This window comes from Symphalangus syndactylus, chromosome 6 (genome assembly GCF_028878055.3).
Source record: "Symphalangus syndactylus isolate Jambi chromosome 6, NHGRI_mSymSyn1-v2.1_pri, whole genome shotgun sequence".
NCBI lineage: Eukaryota > Metazoa > Chordata > Mammalia > Primates > Hylobatidae > Symphalangus > Symphalangus syndactylus.
In genome coordinates this window covers 107,735,193-107,758,838 of record NC_072428.2, presented here as the reverse complement: position 1 = coordinate 107,758,838, position 23,646 = coordinate 107,735,193, and the positions used below count along the sequence as shown (strand labels likewise).

General features: G+C 36.7%; 1 protein-coding gene and 1 long non-coding RNA gene across 2 annotated transcripts in view; one reads left to right on the top strand and one right to left on the bottom strand.

Moving 5' to 3' along the window:
- CFTR (CF transmembrane conductance regulator) overlaps nt 1–23,646 on the bottom strand; it is a 184,276-nt gene that overhangs the window by 102,931 nt on the left and 57,699 nt on the right. The window contains exons 10-11 of the mRNA XM_055283782.2: nt 15,942–16,124; nt 5,420–5,611 (exon numbers count right to left, since the gene is read on the bottom strand). Of these exons, the coding sequence (XP_055139757.1) occupies nt 5,420–5,611; nt 15,942–16,124 (375 nt within the window). The remainder of the gene's footprint in view (nt 1–5,419; nt 5,612–15,941; nt 16,125–23,646) is intronic.
- Nucleotides 388–23,083, top strand: LOC129484926 (uncharacterized). Its single transcript, XR_008658565.1, has 3 exons — nt 388–548; nt 4,284–4,343; nt 23,065–23,083. It is a non-coding gene; the product is annotated as an uncharacterized lncRNA (long non-coding RNA).

The following is a 23,646-nucleotide window of genomic DNA, read 5'->3' as shown; positions in this document are numbered from 1 at the left end:
TTCTTCTATAATCTAGATTTAAAGTAGGATATGTAAAACAGGACATGGAGCTGTTTATGAAAGAGGAGGACTGAAGGTGAAGAATCTGAACCTGACTTCTCACTCATGGCTGTACATTACAAGTTTTCTATCAACACAGAACTATCTCCATGCCTTTCCCTGTGATAACGTCTTTAAGCTATCTCAGTGAGTGAATAATTTGGAAAAACAAACTGAAATCAGAAAACTATGTGAAATATGTTGTGCATGCTTTCTCCTATCCAAATTTACAGTTACCTGCCTGCTCCTATGACACCAAGCATCATTACATACGCAAGTGCTTTGCAGACATTAGAGTTGAACAAAAACACGAAAATGAGGAAGATAATATTCTGTTCTCATCTCCAGTTCCAAGTCTAGATGTAATATATTAAGGAACAGATCAACTTTGGCAGTCAAAATGAAAATATATTGAATCATGAATGTTTGCATTTGGTGATCGGGGCTTCATAGAGAACATATTGAGGGATTCTTGTGCTGGCACCAGCTGCTTAACCATCAAGGATTCTGTAGGTATTTCAAGTTCTTATGATCAAAACTCCTCCACACTTAAAAAAAAAAGGTGGGGGGCACCTTCATTTGGCACACAGGCATTATACTGTATTGAATTCTTATTGGCCTTTTCAAAGGTGAGAACACTTATTTAACAACAATACCAAAAACACAAAAAGAAACTCTTAAGTCACTGAAAATAGGGACACTTTTGATTTTGACTGTCAAGATAACCGAGCACTTTCGGTTACTTTTGTCTGTTACTCCCAGCAATCACGTGCTGCCATGTAATCATCTGCTCATTGTCTGAGACTGTGAGACAGAATAACATTTGCTGAGCAAACTTTTTGCAACTGACATGCCTACTTCAAAACACTTTTGAAACAGCCATCCAACAAGAGTTTAAAACTCTCTCAATGTGCTATGTGGAGCATACAAAAATAAAGAGTTTGGAGTTGATATTTTCAAGCAATTGACTGTGTAGTTGTATAGAAAAGAACATGCATGAAACATTCAGCATAGAGAAGAAAACAGCATATACTAAGTTACTCATTGTATTCATTACATTTGTTTAAAATTCATTACATCCATTACATTTTTTTAAAATACAAGAAATGTAGGAAATATCTGGGTGATTTTTTCTATCATAAGATGACTAAGGAAGCCTAAATCAGTTCCAAAAGTCAGCAGGACAAAAAAGGGAACAGGGACTCAGGGATATTTTGAAATAAAAAGCTGAATGTTTTATTTGACACTTAGGCAAAGAAGAAGCATAAATTGTTTATTTTTTAAATGGAGCTTATTGTCAACAATTATTTGTTAAACCTCACCTAGTGGCATCCTCCACTATTACTTTGTTAGCAAAAGCTGTGATCCCTCTGTCTTGATCAGATGTCTCAATTCTAAGTAATCCACCTCTGCATTCTTCCTTCCTAACCCCATCGCATTTCTACCTGTCTTCCCTCCCAATTTCTGTTATGCATGGAGTTCTTAATCTTAAACCAATTTCTCTCCTCTTCTAATTTCTTGAAGGAAAATAATCACTCTTTCCTGAAGGATCATTTTTCCTGATGCCTTTTCCAAGGGATGCAAACAGTACATAAACATGACATTTCTTATCTTCCCATAATTCCTCTATGTAACTCTTGTCTCTTCCTGTCCATCATGACCATATCTGGATTACTGAAATAGCTTCCTATTAGTCTTTCTCCTTCTAGTCAGATACAGCAAATAGTACCATCAACAATAATAATAATAGCTGTTTTATTTTCTATTATATAAGCCAGAAGAATCCACAAAACTCTACAAAATAAGCAGTATTATCCCCATATTGCAGAGGATAAAACTCAAGACATAGCAAGGTTAAGTAACTTTCTTCAGTAACCTAGGTCTGTCAGCTTTCAAAATCTATGTTCTTTCTGCTATTCACAAAGCTTCTAATCATGTCCACCTTAATTCTGCTCCTCACTATCACAGTCAGTGATATATCTACATTTCCAAGCTGATTACATCATTCCCCTGATGAAAGCTCTCCACAACCAAATTCCTGAGACTGGTATACAAGGCCTCCATGACATGGCCTTCTGGCTTATTTACACTCTGGTTCTGTCTGGTTCTAGGCTGATGATACCCTGCACCAACCAAGTAGTTTCATGTCCTGTGTTTCTGTTCATACAATTTCCTCTGTCCAAAATACATTTTTGTCTTTGACTGAGCCTTCAAGGCGTCTGCTTTTAGAGATCCCTGAACTGTCTAGCCAGGCTAAAAGCAATCAGCTAGGCCTCTGTAGTGCCCTAAGGGTACCTCTAGCTCAGCACGTCATATTGAAATGGTCTCTTTCCGCCAACCAGCCTACAAGTTCTTTGACAGAAAAGACAATAAAGTTTTCGTTTCATACCCACCATGCTCACTACACAGTGAATAGTGTCTGGCATAAGATACTCACACAAGTAATATTTATGTGTCTGAAAGGGACATAAAGTGGAATCACTTCCCAACCCCATTGCCATTTCTTGAGCATGGAGCCAATGTGCCCACAGTTCAAACCTTCAGGATCTTATGCTGTTTTATTCCACACGATATACCAACTTCTGTAAATTTTGTCACACAGAACTACCATATTTATAAGTGACCATCCTTATAATTATCTTTTATAACCACTTTGTCAACATGAAAATTCATATTGATGCTTTTTCGTAATACTTTGGCTTCATGGCTTTCCTTCACCTTAATGACACCAACCTCCATGTTTTCTGCACAGTAGTCACTAATAAGAACTGGCTCTCAGGGGTATTTCTCCTACGTCATGTTTTCTAACAGTATTCTTCACCTCAACGGGAGGCATAAGCAGAAGAAATACTATCAGTAGTAGAAATACTATTTCTAACAGTTTTCTTTACCTCAAAGGGAGATAATACAAGCTAGTCTCTACTGAATGGCTACTTTGTACAAGACGTTGTATTAGGTACATTATATGTACCTCTCATTTAATCTTCTCAACAAGCCAGTGACCATTTACTCATTAATCTCCTACTTCTTCACATCAATCTAATCTTCACTCTACTTTATTGGCAGCTCTTAATCAAAATATTCCTTCAAGGCCCTAAATTTCATTCTTGTCACCCTTAGAATTGCATGGTGAATCATTCCATCCGAGGACATTAGCCTTGTGCCTCTTTGTGTAAGGAGGTTACTCCTCACATCATGCAAACCCAGATAGAGTCCATGCTACCTCCTTTTACTCCTGTAAAAATGCCTCTGTCATTTTCTATTACATCACCAATTCGATTTGTTATTGATATGTTAATCTTTCCCACTAGTCCACGAATTCCTGAAGTATATGATTCACGTTCTACACATATTTTCATCTCCAGCTCCTAGCACACTGTATAAAATATAGCAAGTCTTAATAAATATTTGCAGAATGATGATTCCTTACCTTCTTCTTCTTTAGAAGCTTATTTAGGCACAAAAAACCCTATTGTATTATTTCATTTATGTGAAATGTCCAAAAGAGACAAATTTATAAAGACAGAGAGTAGATGGGTAATTGTTTAAAGCTGGAATGGGGGAGACTCAGCTACAAAGGAATGGTAATTGGATGCTAATAGGCACAGGATTTCAAGAGGCCAAAAATATGGTGAGGATCATACAACCCTGTGAATATGCTGAAAAAAACACTGAATTGTACACTTCAAAAATAATTTTAAGGCTGCCCATGAAATCAGAAAAACAAAGACGTCCTTCCTCTTCTCCTTTTTTCATTGTTTTTAACAACCTTATTGATATATTATTCATATACCACACAATCCTTCATTATTAACACAGGGGACTCTGCTATAAACCCTTCAGAAAATAGACTGTCTTATTCAATTTGGTATTCCCAAGACCTAGCACGGTGTTCAGAAATTAGTAAATGCTCATTTTGAGAATGAGAGACCCACAGTACTAAATTTATTACTAGTAATATATTTAAGCTATATTTTGGCTAAATATACTTTTAAAGGTTGACTTGAGGAAATCAAACCACCATTTATAAATTAATTACTATGGGAAAACACATACTTAACACAAAAAAAAAAAGTCTGTAAGGCACCTTCCGAAAGTTTTCCACTCGTAAGTAAATAAAGCCCATGATTTATCTTGCAAGGCACTACCACTCCTACAACCTAGTCCCCTCTTAGACGAATATCTGTGTCCGCTAGAAACACTCAGATTTTTTTGTAACAAATCCAGATTTTTCCAACCTCCAGGTTATGAAATACTATTCCTGGAAGAAGGCCTTTTGAGGAATGAAGCATATCCTCTTTGAGGTAAGTCCAAAACTTTTGCAGGATATCTTTTCTTTTCATTTTGCTCTCAAAGTGTATAAAAAATAAGAATGGGGCTCTAAAAAAAAACTGTTGAATGACTAAGTATATACATGGAAAGCCATTCATATAAGCATGCAACCCTTTTTAGAAGAATTGCCATTTCTATCTAATCCACGGTTTGCCCTTTTCCACTTTTTTGGATACTGTATTTTAAGCTACATTTTATTTTCTCTGCAATTTTTTTCATAAAAGATTATATAAAAGAATTGCAAATGCCATCTATCAAAGATATTGCTTTTGAATCAGAAACACTATTTGGAGTATACTGCCAATAAACTTCATAGTAACATATTCCCTGCCCTAACATTTACAGCAATAACTACTGAACGCACCATCACACAATTTACGCAGTGAAGAGCACAAGATCCATATACTGGTTTCTCTTGGAATACTTCATGTAATTTTCAGATAATTAGCTCATTCTCCAATATTGTTGTGAAATGAGTAATAACATCATCTTCATTTTGCCTCTGCATCAAAGAATTGCAGTCACTAGAAGTTATATGGTTATTTGTTCAAAGCCAGGGATACAATATCATCACAGTTTTACCCCTCTAATTCTCTGCTGGCAGATCAATGCTCATTCCATTAGGCTATAGTATTATTAAAATTATTAAAATCATCTTAATAATTTTTGGAGTATATTTTTAAAGATACCTATTTTGTGGTATCTTTTAAAAAGATACCACATATCATTTATATGCATGCCACATAAATAACCATTGAGGACGTTTGTCTCACTAATGAGTGAACAAAATTCTCACCATTTCATAAAATGCATTTATTGTGATCAAATGAACCCATTATTTAAAAAATAAATTGCATTTATTTCATGTGTTTGCAAGCTTCTTAAAGCATAGGTCATGTGTTTTATTAATCGATCCATTCACAGTAGCTTACCCATAGAGGAAACATAAATATATGTGGACTAACTGACTGAATATGGAGCCAAACATATGATTTGGGTAGTGTGAAGGGTTCATATGCATAATCAAAAATTTTTCACAGTTTCTTACCTCTTCTAGTTGGCATGCTTTGATGACACTTCTGTATCTATATTCATCATAGGAAACACCAAAGATGATATTTTCTTTAATGGTGCCAGGCATAATCCAGGAAAACTGAGAACAGAATGAAATTCTTCCGCTGTGCTTAATTTTACCCTCTGAAGGCTCCAGTTCTCCCATAATCATCATTAGAAGTGAAGTCTGGAAATAAAATCCATCATTATTAGGTCATTATCAAATCACGCTCAGGATTCACTTGCCCCCAATTATCATCCTAAGCAGAAGTGTATATTCTTATTTGTAAAGATTCTATTAACTCATTTGATTCAAAATATTTAAAATACTTCCTGTTTCAGGTACTCTGCTATGCACAAAAGATACAAAGGAAAGTAAAAGAGACAATTACAATACAGTGTGAGAAGTATTATGATAGAGGTTCACAGAGAAGGGGCACCTGATTCAGATAGTTGGAATAGGTTTGGAGAAAGAATGGGAAAGGTTAGTAACAGCTAACAGTTGCTAAGTGCTCACTCTGTGTCGAGTGCTGTTCTATATGCTTTAACTATATTAATTTATTTAATCTTCACAGAAATCCTACAAAGTAGATTCATTATCTTCATATTATTAGGTACAGATTAAGTAATAGAGACATATTCAGGTAATATTGTTCCCATGAGCTTTTCCTGGAGTATAAAGTCATCTAAGAGATGATAGTACAAAAGGACTATCAGTGAACAAAGATTTATATAACTGTGAACAAAAATTAAAACCAATGGCAGAATTAGAGTTGAAGAACAAAGTTTAAATATGTTATATGTCCTGACAATAAGAAAAGTTAGAAGTAAAAAACAAATAAACAAACAAAGGAAATGAGGTGTAAGTGTGGAGTGTAAAGGAAATTTGCTGATTGCTTTATTAAGAAAAGCTGAAAGTCAAATGGTATCATTTAAAGCTAATAAATAAAGTAATAGAAGCATAAGCTGATTTAACAATACAAAGATAAATCTGAAAAAAGATAATACTACTGACTAAAATTGAGTAGAAGGAAAGGAGGTAGCAGAGGAAGAAAAAGCACTGACTTTATTTATTTATTTATTTATTTATTTTGAGACAGAGTCTCACTCTGTTGCCCAGGCTGGAGTGCAGTGGCGCAATCTCGGCTTACTGCAAGTTCCGCCTCCTGGGTTCACGCCATTCTCCTGCCTCAGCCTCCCGAGTAGCTGGGACTACAGGCACCTGCCACCACGTCCAGCTAATTTTTTGTATTTTTAGTAGAGACGGGGTTTCACTGTGTTGGCCAGGATGAGACGTCTTGATCTCTTAACCTCGAAAAAGCACTGATTTTATCAGAGCTCATATTAGTGAACTAGAGTCACATAGAATGAAAAATTTAACATAAAGTTATTCGTATAAATATAGCTACTGGAACACAAATACAGACTTTTTTAAAAACCGTAATACACACATATACACACACACTCACAGACACACATAGCCTACAGACAATACAGTGACTTCATAATAAAGGAAAGAAAAACATAAAACAAAACATGATAAGACAGCTCAGATGAAACAAATTTATAAAATTAGTAAATAAAAATCAAAAGGAGGTGATAGTTGCACAATTATGTGAGTATACCTTATGCCACAGAGCTATGCCCTTAAAAATGGTCAAAATGATAAATTTTATGTTATGTACATTTCACCACAATTATTTTTTATAAAAATCTTTTTTTAACAAATTCCAAAGTATATTAGCTAATCTATTAAAAAAAATTGTGGAGGATATACTTGAAATAAAAGTATATAAGTCAGTTTTATTTTTCAATTGGCTTAACCCATCTATTAAGAGGAAAAGACTTCAGGTGAAATCAAAGACAAACCTAACTTTATGCTAACTGAAAGAGACACACCTAAAGCAAAGAATGCATAAAGGTTGAAAATGGAACTTAAAACTGTAAATACAAACAAAGAAACAAAAAAAGGCTATAATTTTCATGTTAGACATATGCAGGCCCAAATTACATTCAATGAAAAAGAAAAGGCTCTTTATAATGCTAGAGTGTAATTATAAGTATCTACACATTAAATTTAAAAAGCAATATTCTTGAAGCAAAAATTACAGAACCTATAAGGAATAGCAGGGAGAAACATATGTAGTAGAAGCCTTTAATTCAACTTTATCTGTTAATGACAAAGCAAGTAGAAAAAAGATAAGTGAAGATGTAGAAGACCTAAATATCATGAATAATGATGTATGTTTAATATCTGAATTGAACTCTAATCTATTAATAGAAACTACACAATTATATTCTTTCATGTGGTCAGAGAGCAAGTACAAATATTGATTATTTACTGGATACACAAAAATGATAAAAATTCCAAGCGGTAGAAATAATTTGAACAACTTTCTTGGAAAACAAAGAAAATTTGTTTTCTTTCTGGAAAATGTTAAACTTTTCCTTAGGATATCTTAGGTCAAAGAGGAAACAAATATAAATCAAAGCTACAGATTTTCTAGAAAATAATGTAATGGAAACACTATATATCAGAATCCATAATATACAGCTAAAGTATTACCCAGAGGAAAATTCACAGCTTTTTAAAAAAGCATCAAACATCTAACTCAAAACCTAGAAAAACAACAAAAAAGCAGAAGAAAAATAGAATAATTAATAAAGATAAAATTATAAATTAATGAGTTACAATACAAGAGAACAGTTAAACTAATAAGTAAATCTAAAAGCTAATTCATGGAAGGCTTGTTTGGTTTTAGTAGAAACCTAATCAGGAAGAAAAGTATCATTAAAGGAGTTGCAAAAATACAATATAAGAAATGAAACAAATAAAACATAGAGAAAACTCATAAGGGACCGCTTGGAAAAAAAATTCAAAACAGGTAACTCCAGTGCTATTTAAACAGAATCAGGGGAAAAGAAGACAAGTTTCCAAATTTTTTTTATTGGGTAATAATAATATTAATGGCTGTGCACAGTGGCTCACGCCTGTAATCCCAGCACTTTGGGAGGCCGAGGCAGGCAGATCACGAGGTCAAGAAATCAATACCATCCTGGCCAACATGGTGAAACCCCGTCTCTATTGAAAATACAAAAATTAGCTGAGTATGGTTGAGCATGCCTGTAGTCCCAGCTACTCAGGAGGGTGAGGCAGGAGAATTGCTTGAGCCCGGGAGGCAGAGGTTGCAGTGAGCCGAGATCGCACCACTGTGCTCCAGCCTGGCGACAGAGTAAGACTCCGTCTCAAAAATAATAATAATAATATTAATAACAAAATCTTATGGAGATTACTTGGAAATATAGATTTAATCTTATTTATGAATATAAATACAAAAAAATTAAATAATATACCGTTGACCCTTTATCAACATGAAGGTTAGGGGTGCCAACCCACTGTATAGTCAAAAATCCACGTATAATTTTTGACTCCACAAAAACTTAACTACTAATAGCCTATTGTTGACTGGAAACCTTACGGATAACATAAACAATCAATTAACACATATTTCATATTTTGTATTTTGCAAAAAGTGCAAGACTTCACACCTGCTGGCATAGCTGCACTGATGGTTTCACATTTTCTTTTCTTTTGTTACAACAGTCTTTATACTGGGTTCATTTATCTCAAAATTGCAGGCACCTGTAGCTGCAGACCTCAATATATGGTAAATACCAAGCAATTCAACTTTTTTCTTGTACTGTTACAACTTCTCCGTGCTTCCTGGAAGCACTCCCAGCATCACTAGTGGCACTTTGTATGGATTGCTTGATGTTATTCAAGGTTTATGGCATTGCAGTAAACATGATGAAAATTATGTGAGAATCACTAGAGATCACTTTTTACTGCAATACGCAATTTACTGGAGAGAGAACTGCTCACATGGAGATGATTAGCATCACGTGGTGTTTTAAATGGCTACCCACGACGTTTGAGCTTACGGTAATAGCAACACGAAGTGGCTACCAAATTATTACAGTAGTACCATATGTACTACAATTAGTTTTATGCCTTTATGATTTACTATACATTTTTATGTTTATTTACATTTCTCTTGACTGTGAATGGTGCCAGGTAGGGTAAGTGTTAGTGTGTGTGTTAAGTTTTGATAAATTTTAACTTTTATAATAGATTGTGTATATTTTATAGTAGTAAATGATAAAATAGGCTAGTGTCTACATATATTTTATGGATTCATGGCATATCTTACTTTTTCTTAATTTTCTCGATATTTGTAGGCTACACAGTTTGTGAGTTTTTTCAAATTGTCAAAAATCTCCAAAAATTTTCCAACATATTAATTGAAAAAAAATTCACAAATAAGTGGACCCATGCAGTTCAAGCCTGTACTGTTTAAGGGTCAATTGTATTAGCAAGGGGACTCCATGAGTATATCAAAAGAATAAGGCATCAATGGTTGTCTGTATTTGGTCTTTTCTTTCCTCTTATTCTTTCTAATTTCATTCTGGTCAAGTTTGACCTTCTCTACTATTGCTTTCATTAAGTCACGAGTTATCTCCGCATTTCAAAAGACACTGGTTAATTATCACAGTTTCATCTTACTTGATGAATGAGCATTTGACCTAGTTGATAACACCCTTCTGCTTGACATCAGTTGAGTTCCAGGATACCACATTCATTCACTAGCTTTATCTTCTCAGACTTTTATTTTATTGGGTTTTCTTCACCCATCTCCTTAACCTCTGATACTTAGAATGCCCTTAGGCTAACCCTCACACCCCTTTCTCTTCTTATCAACCCTCTTTCCTTTGGAATCTCATCCAGCCCCATCTTCACACTACCAGCCCCCTCTTCCTTGAAACTAGACTTGTACATCCAACTAACATCTCTATTTGGATGTCAAATAGGCATTTCAAACTTAATATCCCCAATCCAAGCTCCATCCAAAACCCATTTCTCCCATTATCTTTCTAGTAAACGGCACCTTTATCCTTCCAGTTACTCGGTCCAGAAAGCTTGGAATCATCTTTGACTCCTCTATGACTTTTCTTATATGTCATTGTTCAACTTATCCATTAATTCTATTGGATCTTCCTTCAAAGCATGTCCTGAATCTGATCACTTCCTACTATACTACTTCCACCACTACCTGGATCAAGCCACCATCACTTGCCTGAATTGGCACAATAGACTCCTAACTCATCTCCTTGCTTCCTCCCTTGTCTCCCTACAGAATAGCCTAAAAACATTAGCCAAAGTGGCCCTGTTACTTCTGTTTAAAACTCTCCAGTGGCCTCTAATCTCACCCAGAGAAAAAAGCCTTAGTCTTTACCAAGCACTTTATGGTTTACCCCCTACCTCCACCACCAATTACTACTCTGACGATATTCTACCCTCCCTGTCTTACTCTATGCCAGCCTCAGTGACCTCCTTACTGTTCTTCAAACCAGACAGGTATAGGCAGTCCCATCTGAAAGCTTTGCACTTGCTTCACCTGCTACTTGGAAGACTCTTCCCAGAGTCTACATTCCCTAATCCCTCACCTCCTGCAAGTCTTTGTTAAAATGTTACCTTTCAATGTTTAAAGGCCACTTATATTTTTATTTTTGATGAAATATCTATTCAATCCTTTGTACATTTTCCTAATGAGTTGGTGATATTTTTCATTATGATTCTACGATCACTTTATATAGAGAGAAATTCCTCCTGTGTATAAGTTGAAATGATATTTTACACTACTTATAATAAAAGAAATGCAAGTTAAAAATACATTGACATACTATTTTCCCTATAAGATGAGAAACTTTTAAATTAGATAATATCATCTGTTAGTAATGCTGTGGGGAAATCAGCACTTTATTTAGAGTGTATGGCATGAGTACGAATTGGTACAAGTTTCAGGGAAGGACATTTGACAACATCTACCAAAATCACAAGTACACAAATGCTTGACCACTTATAGGAAGCCTACTGATACAATTGCAGATGTGCTAAATGGTATGTATATAAAGTTATTTATAGTGTTGTTCTTTGTGTTAACAAAATATTGGAAACAACCCAAATGTCAATCAATAGTGATTAATTATATCATAGAATATCCATCCATATGATGGAATACTATGCATCTATTTAAGTGTGTGTGTGTGTGTGTGTGTCCTTGTTCAGGCTGCTGTAACAAAATACCATGAACTGTGTGGCTTATAAACAACAATTTATTTCTCACAGTTCTGGAGGCTGGGAAGTCCAAGATCAAGGTGCCAGCAGATTTGGGTCTGCTAAGAGACTCCTGATTCCTGGATGGCCAGCTGTCTTCCTCCTGTGTTCTCACATGGCAGAAAGGGGTGAGGGTCTCTCTAAGGGGTGAGTGTCTCTCTAAGGGGTGAGGGTCTCTCTAAGGCTTCTTTTATAAAGACTCCACCCTCATGGACTAATCACCTCCCAAAGGCCCCACCTTGCAATACCATCACCTTAGGAGTTAGGATTTCGACATATGAATGGCAGGGGAGAGACACAAATATTCAGCAGTGTGAACGTATGTGCAAGTCCTCTGTGCTTTGAATATGGAAAGTTGTCCAAGATAGTGGGAAAAGCAAGAAACAAAACTCTGCATATTGTTACATAAAAAGAGAGGTGGGGAACAACAAAAAATAGGTATTGATTATATATATAGAAAGAAACATCTCTGGAAAGAGACTAAAAAAAATTACCTGGATTGGCTACCTTGGTTGGATGAGGGAATGCAGGAGAATGGAAAATGGACAGATGAGAGACAGTAAAGAGAGGAATAATTTTCAACTTTTTATATATTTTAATTTTCATTTTTAAATTTTAATAAATAATATCACCTAAAATATATTCAGAAGAAAGGAAGGTCATGTAATAGATATCTTTTTGATATTTGTTTCAGTAAATTTTACAATTCTTATTACATGGGAAAAAATCTGAATTACCTCATTTCTATATAAAATTATTTTGTACAAAATTAAACCTAGAAGTGACATTTTCACCTAGTACAGCTTTATAAACCTAAACACAATATAGCTCTGATAATCCAGGTTAAAAATATACATATACATATCGGACCAGACACAGTGGCTCATGCCTATAATCCCAGCATTTTGGGAGGCTGAAGCAGAAAGGTCACTTAAGCCCAGGAGCCCAAGGTTACAGTGAGCTATGATCACACCACTGAAGTTCAGCCTGGATGACACAGTAAGACCTAATCTCTAAAAAGAATAAAATTTTAAAAATTAAATAAAATAAATCATGTATGGTGTCACAGATATATGTGTGTGTGTGTGTGTGTGTATATATATTCAATGATGTTTTTAACTTCATATCTCCCAAAATTCCAAAATATTGATAAAACTCTTTGCAGACATGTATTCTGTATAAAAAGCAAGCAAAAACATGAACTAATAGCTTATTCTATACATATGCGTCCCAGTTATTACAAGAATAAGCTAAAACTCAGTACCATAGTGAGGCAATAATCGATAATAGAGACAAGGTGGTGTCAGGAATTGTCAGCAACAGCACTGCTTCAGCTGTGAGGCGGACAACAGAAGGACTGAAACTCCCCACGCACTGGTGAGATGCCATAAGCCAGCTTTCAGTCAAGGGCATCCAGTGATGCAAAATTCTATACTAACATTGCTTCACTAAAATAATTCAAGGAAGTTTCATAAGTGCAAGACACTTAATGTAGACTAGAACAACTACAAACAAAAATCTATTTCCTAAAGATATTCAGTTAAATTTCTATAATATACCTGTCAAGTGCTAGGCACTTGTTGACAGTCCTTGGAATATAAAAATAAAGAAGACATGATCCTTTTGCAGCCTACATGATTATTAATAGGGGAGAGTGATAAAAGTCAACAACGTTATTACTTTATCAGTAAAGTAACAAAGTAACAGAAAATCTAGAAATATAAAATATACCCAAAATTTCAGAGATAACAACTTGATAAATTTATCCTTCTAGACACACATATATACATAGACATATGATTTTATGAAAAATGGATCATAATGTACATAACATTTTGTAACTTGTACATAACATTTTGTAACTCTTTATTCACTTAAGAGTATATCACATACATCCATCACAGTCATTCTTTAACAACCCTTTTACTGGCTGAATAACATGCCATTATAGAACTACACCAAAATTTATCTAATCAAACCCCTATTATTCAACATTTATGGGACTCCTCCCACCCAATTTTTGGCTCCTGAAAGCAATGTTGTAATGAAGAGCTTTACATAAAATCTCTGCAAACATATTTGGGTAAGTTATAGAAGTAGAAGAATTATTAGGTTATCTTTTAAGCTTCTGATACAAATTACCAAATTGTATTGAGTGGGTAAGATTTAACTTAAAATGTTAATATTTTCAATTATTCAATCTTATATTTTAGCTAGATTTTTTGTCCAAAAAAAACTATAACGTGTTCCATTCCTAATACTACTAACAGACAGTCTCCTAGATTGAGTTGGTAAACTCCATTTCTCAGAAGTGTTTAAATATTCCCAAGGGACCACTGCCTTCCTCTAACTCTGCCTTCATAGCTGCTTTTCATAAGATACAATTGCAATGTCAGCCAGTAATTATCTGCTCATGAATTTTTAATAAAACTGCCTGAAATTTAATTGCCAGTAAGTCTTGGAATTTGTAATTCCAAAGCTATTTTTGCACATCTATCATAGAATTGCTCTTGAAGACATATGCAGAATTAATTTTAAAAATTCTATGAAACACAATTACTACCTTTTTATAAATAAACATCCTTGTTTAGATCATTGCTAACTTATTTAGTATCAGCCCCTCCTATGGTATAATTTTTTAATAGTGAAAACTGCTAGTAATAATATACAAGATATAGAAGAAAAATAATAACATTTTAAGAAAGAAAATGTTTTTGTAAGAAAAAATGCACAATTCCAGCTACTTTGTTTTAAAAGCCTGTTTCATATGCAGGAAAAAAACCAGAGCAAGAAACAACCAAATTCCATTATTAGAATTGTGAACAACAATTTTTTATTTTTGAGCCTATCACCTAGGCTAGGGTACAGTGTTGCAATCATGGCTCACTGCAGCCTCCACCTCTCAGGCTCAGGTGATCCTCCCACCTCAGCCTCCCAAGTAGCTGGGACTACAGGCACACACCACCACACCCAGCTATTTTTTTTTGTTTGTATTTTTTGTAGAGGTGGGGTTTGCCACATTGCCCACGCTGGTCTCAAACTCCTGGACTCAAGCAATTCACCTGCCTCTGCCTCCAAAAGTGCTAGAATTACAGGTGTGAGCCACTGCACCCAGCCTGACACCAAATTTATTGAGTGGAAATTTTTTGTGGCATTTTGTTTCCCAAGTATCATATTCAATTCTTCAAAACATAGTTCTCCTCATCTTAGATATTGATAAATAATTGCCTTTCAGGAGTCTTTCTTAATTTCTATTTTCATTAACATTTTTACCTACAGCAGCAGCACTGCTTCCCTCTTACTTACTTCCTTCTTTCCTTCCTTCCTCCCTACTTCCTTTCTTCCTCATTTCCTTCTTTCTTCCCTCCTCTCTTTCTTTCTCCGTTTGTCTTAGATTATTTGGTATAATTCTAGAAAGTATTTTGAAAAGCTTCAAGAGACCACTAAACTTTTTCTTACATTTCTACAAAGTACCACAGCTAAAATGACAGTCAAATGGGAACAAGGAACCATTTTATAGACTTCCGAAGCAAATACCTATTGCCTTTTAGCCCATTCTAGTACTAGAAAGCTCTTTCTCATCTCTAATTTGATTCTTTCATGTCTTTTAAATTTATTTCCTTAACAGTTAAAAGAGAGCAAGTGTTTATCATTATCTACACAATGGGTTATGTTCTTGAAGATCACTACAAAGTCTTCTCCTGACAATAAAGTTTGGTCCTTTTGCTGTTTTTCCTTTCTAATCTACTAGTTTTTTCGGATGTATCTCCAAATATGCCAGGTTAAGTTGTTCTTAGAGTGGGATATGGAGAAGAGGTTGAGCACTGAATAAATTAACATTCCTATGTATTTCCTCAAAAAACTATCCCACTAAATAATTTTTCCTTATATCATAAGCAAATCTAAATCTATTCTGAAAATTCTAATGTTAACAAAAATGGGGACCCTTTGCTTATGTGGTTACTAAGGCAAAATGTAAGTCATGATTTTCCTAGACCAGCTCTGAAAAAATGTCTATTCTGGTTAAGACTGGGTAAAATGGATGATTTGTTTATTCAATAAAGTTATTCAATGCTCGCCATGTGCAAGACACAGTGTTGAATGTGGTGCAAAATATAAAGATGTGGAAGAAAAAGCCACTGAAAATAATATGAGGAAATAAAAAACTGGAGTAAATTATCAGTGGAATAATTTCTATTATACAAGACATTATACCCATACATTCTCCTAATGCTCATGTAAGAATTTCTCCAAAAATACCTTCCAGCACTACAAACTAGAAAAAAAAAAGAGACATGGATACCAAATTAAGCTCTTAATAGTGAAGAATAAAAGAGACTACCTTGCCTGCTCCAGTGGATCCAGCGACCGCCAACAACTGTCCTCTTTCTATCTTGAAATTAATATCTTTCAGGACAGGAGTACCAAGAAGTGAGAAATTACTGAAGAAGAGGCTGTCATCACCATTAGAAGTTTTTCTATTGTTATTGTTTTGTTTTGCTTTCTCAAATAATTCCCCAAATCCCTGTTAAAAAAAAAATACACACACACATCAAAAATAAAAGATGAGTTTGTCAAATATTTTCAATAGATGCTTGTTTTATGTACGATTAGTTTGAAAAGCACATGGCCCATGATCCATTACACTGTATACATTATTACTTTATAGTACATAATTATATAGCATATGGTTTCTAGAGGACATGATCTAAAACTCAGATATTTGCCCATTATCAAGTTAAAGATTTTTTAATTTAAGACTGAATACATACATGTATACATACACACACACACACACACACACACACACACCGTCTTCTCCTATAAGCGTGGTACATAAACACTATTATTTAATCTTCAGCATTAACATGAGATAGATTTTATAATCCTCCTCTTTCAAAGCTGTAGACTGTGACTCAGCAGTTAAATGACTAAAGTCACATAGCTTTAAAGTCACAACCCAAATCTTTTTTTTTTTTTTTTTTTTTTTTTTTTTTGAGACGGAGTCTCGCTCTGTCGCCCAGGCTGGAGTGCAGTGGCGCAATCTCGGCTCACTGCAAGCTCCGCCTCCCGGGTTCACGCCATTCTCCTGCCTCAGCCTCTCCGAGTAGCTGGGACTACAGGCGCCCGCCACCACGCCCGGCTAATTTTTTGTATTTTTAGTAGAGACGGGGTTTCACCGTGGTCTCGATCTCCTGACCTCGTGATCCGCCCGCCTCGGCCTCCCAAAGTGCTGGGATTATAAGCGTGAGCCACCACGCCCGGCCCCCAAATCTTAAGTCTACTCCATCACACTGGTAGCACCCTCCTCTGAGAAGCTCAAAGCATTTCTTTAAGTAATTATTGTTGAATACAAATATGAAGAGATTGCCAGATAATTCAAATGAATTCATTTCACAAAAGTAGCTAGGAAGAAGTAGTTCCCTTTTTAAAATTCCTTGCCTCACTATTGCCCCCTTGGGAAGCTTTAGCATAGTGGTCTTCAAATCAAAGTAAACAGTCCTAAAAATTGATCAGGAGGAAGCAGATGCACCTTGTTATAAGGGACTCTATTAACTCTTTCCTAAAATTAACCTGCCTGAGAATCTATCATTTCTCCTGACCTACTTCCCTCTCATGAGTCCTTCCCTCATTTTATACAGACAGCCTTCTCACTTACCATGCAAGGGAGTATAGTACTAGTCTTACTACGTTGCACTTTCTTTTTTTTTTTTTTTTTTTTGAGACGGTGTCTTGCTCTTTTGCCCAGGCTGGAGCGCAGTGGCGCAATCTCAGCTCACTGCAAGCTCCACCTCCCAGGTTCACGCCACTCTCCTGCCTCAGCCTCCCGAGTAGCTGGGACTACAGGCGCCCACCACCGCACCTGGCTAATTTTTTGTATTTTTAGTAGAGACGGGGTTTCACCGTGTTAGCCAGGATGAGTCTCGATCTCCTGACCTCGTGATCCACCCGCCTCGGCCTCCCAAAGTGCTGGGATTACAGGCGTGAGCCACTGCTCCTGGCCACTACGTTGCACTTTCTGGAGTAGGAAAACCTCTGGGACTCAAACAAGGGGACCATGAGAGAATGACTTTTTCTTGAAAGAGGCTCCCATAAAAGCAAAGGCAGAAATACTGAAGGAGGCAGTATCTTATTTCACCCAGATTTCAAACCTAAGGCAATCTATGTGTCTTATCTATTCTTAGAGTCAAATTGCAGAAATAAGTAGGGGAATAAGATATTTTAATTAACAAATTATTTAATTATTTTAATTTTAATAATTTAATAAATTAATTAATAATCGTTATTACTTATCTGTATTTTAAAGTCAGACTTTTCCTGACAGAAAGCAAGTTATATTTAGCTGATTGACTTGACAATAAGAACCAATTTCATAAATTCATTTCTTTTCCATAAATTGAATGCACTGAAACTGTAGCTTCAAGGTTTTGAAGAAATCCATGTAGCATACTTAAGCAGTATAAAATACATAAGGGCCGGGCGCAGTGGCTCACGCTTGTAATCCCAGCACTTTGGGAGGCCGAGGCGGGCGGATCACCAGGTCAGGAGATCGAGACCACGGTGAAACCCCATCTCTACTAAAAATACAAAAAAATTAGCCGGGCGTGGTGGCGGGCGCCTGTAGTCCCAGATACTCGGAGAGGCTGAGGCAGGAGAATGGCGTGAACCCGGGAGGCGGAGCTTGCAGTGAACCGAGATCGCGCCACTGCACTCCAGCCTGGGTGACACAGCAAGACTCCGTCTCAAAAAAAAAAAATAAAAAAAAAAAAAAATAAGAAACTACATCATTTGCCACCACTTAAAACTATGTTGAAAAATTTATAAGTTAACTTAAAAGTGTGTCGGGAGTACATAGGTTTTCAAAATTCTTTTAAGGCATACATAAACAATCATGCTTGAAGACTACTGCTTTTAGTTTTTTATTATATGGGTAGCTAACAATGAAAGCATTTTAAAATGAGACAAAGGCATTTGTTATTCCCTTATTCATTTATTTATCTAATAAATATTTATTGAGTATAATCTCTGTATTAGAAACTACTTCAAACATCCTACATGGGAGAATGATAAACGAATTAATATTGCAATGTGCTTGGTGCTACAATTGAAATCACACCACGTCATATGGCAGTACATTCAAGAGAACAACCGACTCACCCTTGACCAAGTAAATGATATACATGCTAGACTATGAAGGATGTAAGTAGGATTTCACAGGACTAAGAAATGGTTATAGGTGTTCTGGGAAGATGGATCTGCATGCACAGTGATTTAGGCACAAAGGAACAAAATATATCTCAGGAATGGTGTGAGTGGCTGAATCAGATATATATGGTAAGGTGACAAAGGCTATTAACTTACAAGTTGTGAGTGTCATGCTTAGAAGTGGGACTTTTATCCAATAAGCACTTGTACCAATGGAAGACTGTTGTTACTAATAACTTTTATTTCTGATTACAGAAGACACATTTCAAGAAATTTGGAAAACATAGAAAACCAGAAATAAGAAAAGAGAAATCACCTGTAGTTGTACCACTGAGAACTATGTTTAACATTTCAATGGATATCACTCCACACATTTATATTTATATTTACATTTAATAAATATGTATATTTACATATACTAAAAATCATATATACAGGCCAGGTGCAATGACTCATGCCTGTAATCCCTGCACTTGGGGTGTCCGAGGCAGGATTGTTTGAGAACAGGAGTTCAAGACCAGCCTGGGCAATGTAGTGAGACCCTGTCTCTGCAAAAAAATTAAAAATTAGGTAGGTGGTCAGGTGTGGTGGCTCACACCTGTAATCCAAGCACTTTGGGAGGCCGAGGCAAGTGGATCATGAGGTCAGGAGTTCAAGACAATCCTGGCCAAGATGGTGAAACCCTGTCCCTACTAAAAATACAAAAATTAGCTGGGCACAGTGGCAGGCACCTGTAATCCCAGCTACTCAGGAGGCTGTGGCAGGAGAATCGCTTGAACCTGGGCAGCAGAGGTTCCAGTGAGCCGAGATCACACCACTGCACTCCAGCCTCGGTGACAGAGTGAGACTCTGTCTCAAAAAAAAAAAAAAAAAAATTAGCTAGGCATGGTGGTGTGTGCCTGTAGCCCTAGCTACTCAGCAGGCTAAGGCAGGAGGACCAGTTGAGCCCAAGTTCAAGGTTACAGTGAGCTATGATTGTGCCACTGCACTCCAGCCCACGTGATAGAGCAAGATTCTATCTCTTAAAGAAAAAAAAAAATAAGTGATGATATGCTGAGTGAGAAAGGGCTTTGGAGTCACAGGAGCCTAGCCTGACATTTTAGCTCTGCCCTAGCTAGTTGTGTAACCATGCTTGAGTTACTTAAACTGTCTAAGCCTCAGCTTCCTAATATGTTAATAGGAATGTTACTTACTCTGAGGTTTGGAGCAAGGGAGGAGTCATATATAACTCACCAGGGACTTGCCTCTCAGGGATGCTATCAAAGGAGATGGAGAATACACTAAAATGAGTGGGTTTATGAAGCTTGGGGAGTGATGAACAAGAACTTTGAGGTACACGCAGGAAATTTGGAAACATATGTATGATGTTCAAGGAAGAAACTGAAGCCAGAGATGTGCATTTGAGAGTCATCAGCACATTGATATCACTTGAGCCTGAGAGAGGTCACCCACAGAGAACATAAAAAGCCAGAAGGAGGCTGATATGGTTTAGCTATGTCCTCACCCAAATCTCACCTCGAGTTGTAGCTCCCATAATTCCCATGTGTTGTGGGAGGGACCCAGTGGGAGATAATTGAATCATGGGGGTGGGTCTTGCCCATCCTATTCTCATGATAGTGAAGAAGTATCACAAGATCTGGTGGTTTTATAAAGGGAAGTTTCCCTGCACAAGTTCTATGCTCTTATCTGCCTCCATGTGAGACATGCCTTTCATCATCTACCATGATTGTGAGGCCTCCACAGCCACATGGAACTGTGAGTCCCTCAAACCCCTTTCTTTCATAAATTGCCCATTCTTGGGTATGTCTTTATCAGCAACGTGAAAACGGACTAACGCAGAGGCCTAGGTGGGGACCCAGTGGTCACTTAAGTGGCAAGCAGGGCAGACTTAGAAGTCATGGTCTGAGGCCAAAATAATCTGGAAAGAACGGTTCACTGAAGCTAAATTGAATGATAAATTCCATAAGAGTATAACAGTTTTAATAGATTGGTGATGGCAGAATCTATGTTGTAGTGGGGAGAAGTCCACAAGAAGTGAAGAAGTGAGAACAGCCTTGACAGCAAAGGGAAGAAGAGTGATAAGGTTTTGGACATGAGGTCGCATGAACAAAAGTCAGGAAAGAAATTGTTTAACTTGAAAATATTTAAACATGAGAAGGAGTCAGTTGACAAATGACGTTGAAGCTTCTGGAGGAAGAATAATTGCTGGTCCCCTGTTCTGAGAAGATGAAGCAAAATAGAATAGTTCAGACAAGGATAAGAGGAAGCATACATCTTTCTCTTAGACACAAAAGAAGAAAAAGATAATTCCAAGGGTGAAGAGAGAAGTTAGAAACATTCAAATATGATGGTGGCCTCTATTTCCTCTCTGTATTGTGGGAGACAAGGCTATCTACTGGGGGTGAACAGATCCTGGGAAAAGATGGGAATTTTGTGAATGTGATAAAAATCTGGAATAGCCTTTAGGGAAATGGTAAAGGAAATTAAAGACAAATGAAAGGATTTCCCAAGAAGGATTATAGACCCATATAAGGTTTAAACAATAAATGTATAAAACTTACAGTTGACTAGAGTCAACAGATAGCACTATTGTTTCCCAGATAGCACTTACTTCTCCAAAACTGATAAAGTAAGTGTTCTGTAGGAAAAAAAACAAAAGGAAAAGGGAATTGAGAGTGCAGCTGAGAGAATGAAATTATTGTTCTTCGAATAAGCAGAGGTTAAATCAGGAGGAGTCCAAAAGGAAGAATGAAAGAGACTAGAAATCCTGATGAAATGGAAAGGCAGTAAATGTAGAATTAAAAGACTCAAACAGTTGGAAGATTAGGAAATTCCAAGCTGAGAAAGAGATTTCAGAGTGCAACATTCCCAAAGTGAGGTAAGTCCAGGTGCTAACAAAACTCAGGATATGACTAAGAGAGAAAGCTTCTGAAGAAGTCACTACAAAATATAAGTTCTAAGTACAGTATTGGAAGACTCGTTTATATGGATGTTGAAGTCTCAAACAGGAAGTTTAACAAGCATCACCATCATAAGTAAATGCCATCAAGGGGTGCCCAGAGTTTAGGTGACAAAGACTGGAGGAGGAGGATGCCACCAGATGGAAGACAACAGTTTAGTGAAAGGGCTCTAGCCTATGACATTTGGGACTAAAATCCATTTTCAGTCCTTGCCAGTTGTGTGAGCTGAGCCAAGTCCCTAAACTTTTTGAAGCCTCCATTGTATTATCAGTGAAATGAAAATATTAATTTTATTTAGGTCATAGAAATGCTGTGAGAATTAAGTGGGACAAAACATATAAAGTGCTTATCCCAGTGCCTGGCACACAGTAAGGGCTCAAGCATGCTACTTATTTGATTAGATGGAGTGAGACAGGAATTGAGGATTTTTGCACCAGAGTAGGAAAATAATGACCTGAAAGTAGTAGAAAATGTCAAACTGCATATTTTTCCTTCATGCCTACAAAGACACTTGAAATTTCTAAAATCAAAGTAAAATAAATCTGATCCACAAACTTTTCTACAAAACAATTTTGCTAGGCAGATGGGAATTACTCTTACTTTATCTTTAAAAAATGAAGTAAAATGAAGCGCTAGTGCTCAAGTTACTTATATAAATGAATCCAAAGTATGACATTAAGAAAGATTTAGACCTAGGACATTGGTTTTATACCTCCTACCTTTACACAACCCATATAAGTGAGAAGAAACTAAAACTTCAACAGCTGTGCTCAATAATCAAATATTGCACTTCAGAGACTAAAAATCATTGATAATATTTTTATGTGGAGCAGTATGATAGAATTTGTAACAGTCGATGAAAACAGGTTTAAAATGGTAGAAACAATACACTGGTATATCTCTCCCGCATCCTTTTATTGACTGGTATATATAAAGCACTTTGGACCGGAACTTGCAATCAGAGAAGCTAATGTTTATTGAGGAACCACTGTGTGCATGGTACTCTGATGAATGTTTTACCTAAATTCTCTCCTTCAGTCCTCACAACAAATTTGCAAGGTAAATATTAATATTCTCCATTTTACACGTGGAGAGTCAGAGGGCCCACAAAGTTAAGTAACTTGACTTAGATTACACAGAAAGTAAATGGCAGAGCCAGGATTCAAATCCAGCTCCAAAACTTATGATCTCTGTATTATTTCCTGATCTGTTATGTGAAACAAATTGTATGACTTAAAAATAAAAAAAGCTTTTATATTGCATTTAATATTCCTCTACTTCTTTTTTTTTTTTAGACAGAGTCTCGCCTTGTTGCCCAGGCTGGAGTGCAGTGGCGTGATCTTGGCTCACTGCAACCTCCGCCTCCCGGGTTCAAGTGATTCTCCTGCCTCAGCCTCCCGAGCAGCTGGGACTACAGCATCTGCCACCATGCCCAGCTAATTTTTGGTATTTTTAGTAGAGACCGGGTTTTACCATGTTGGCCAGGCTGGTCTTGAACTCCTGACCTCAGGTGATCCACCACCTTGGTCTCCCAAAGTGCTGGGATTACAAGCATGAGCGCCTGGCCATTCGTCTACTTCTTTTTTTTTTTTTTTTTTTTTGAGACGGAGTCTCGCTCTGTCACCCAGCTGGAGCGCAGTGGCGCGATCTCGGCTCACGGCAAGCTCCGCCTCCCGGGTTCACGCCATTCTCCTGCCTCAGCCTCTCCGAGTAGCTGGGACTACAGGCGCCCGCCACCACGCCCGGCTAATTTTTTTTTTGTATTTTTAGTAGAGACGGGGTTTCACCGTGGTCTCGATCTCCTGACCTGGTGATCCGCCCGCCTCGGCCTCCCAAAGTGCTGGGATTACCAGCGTGAGCCACCGTGCCCGGCCTCATCTA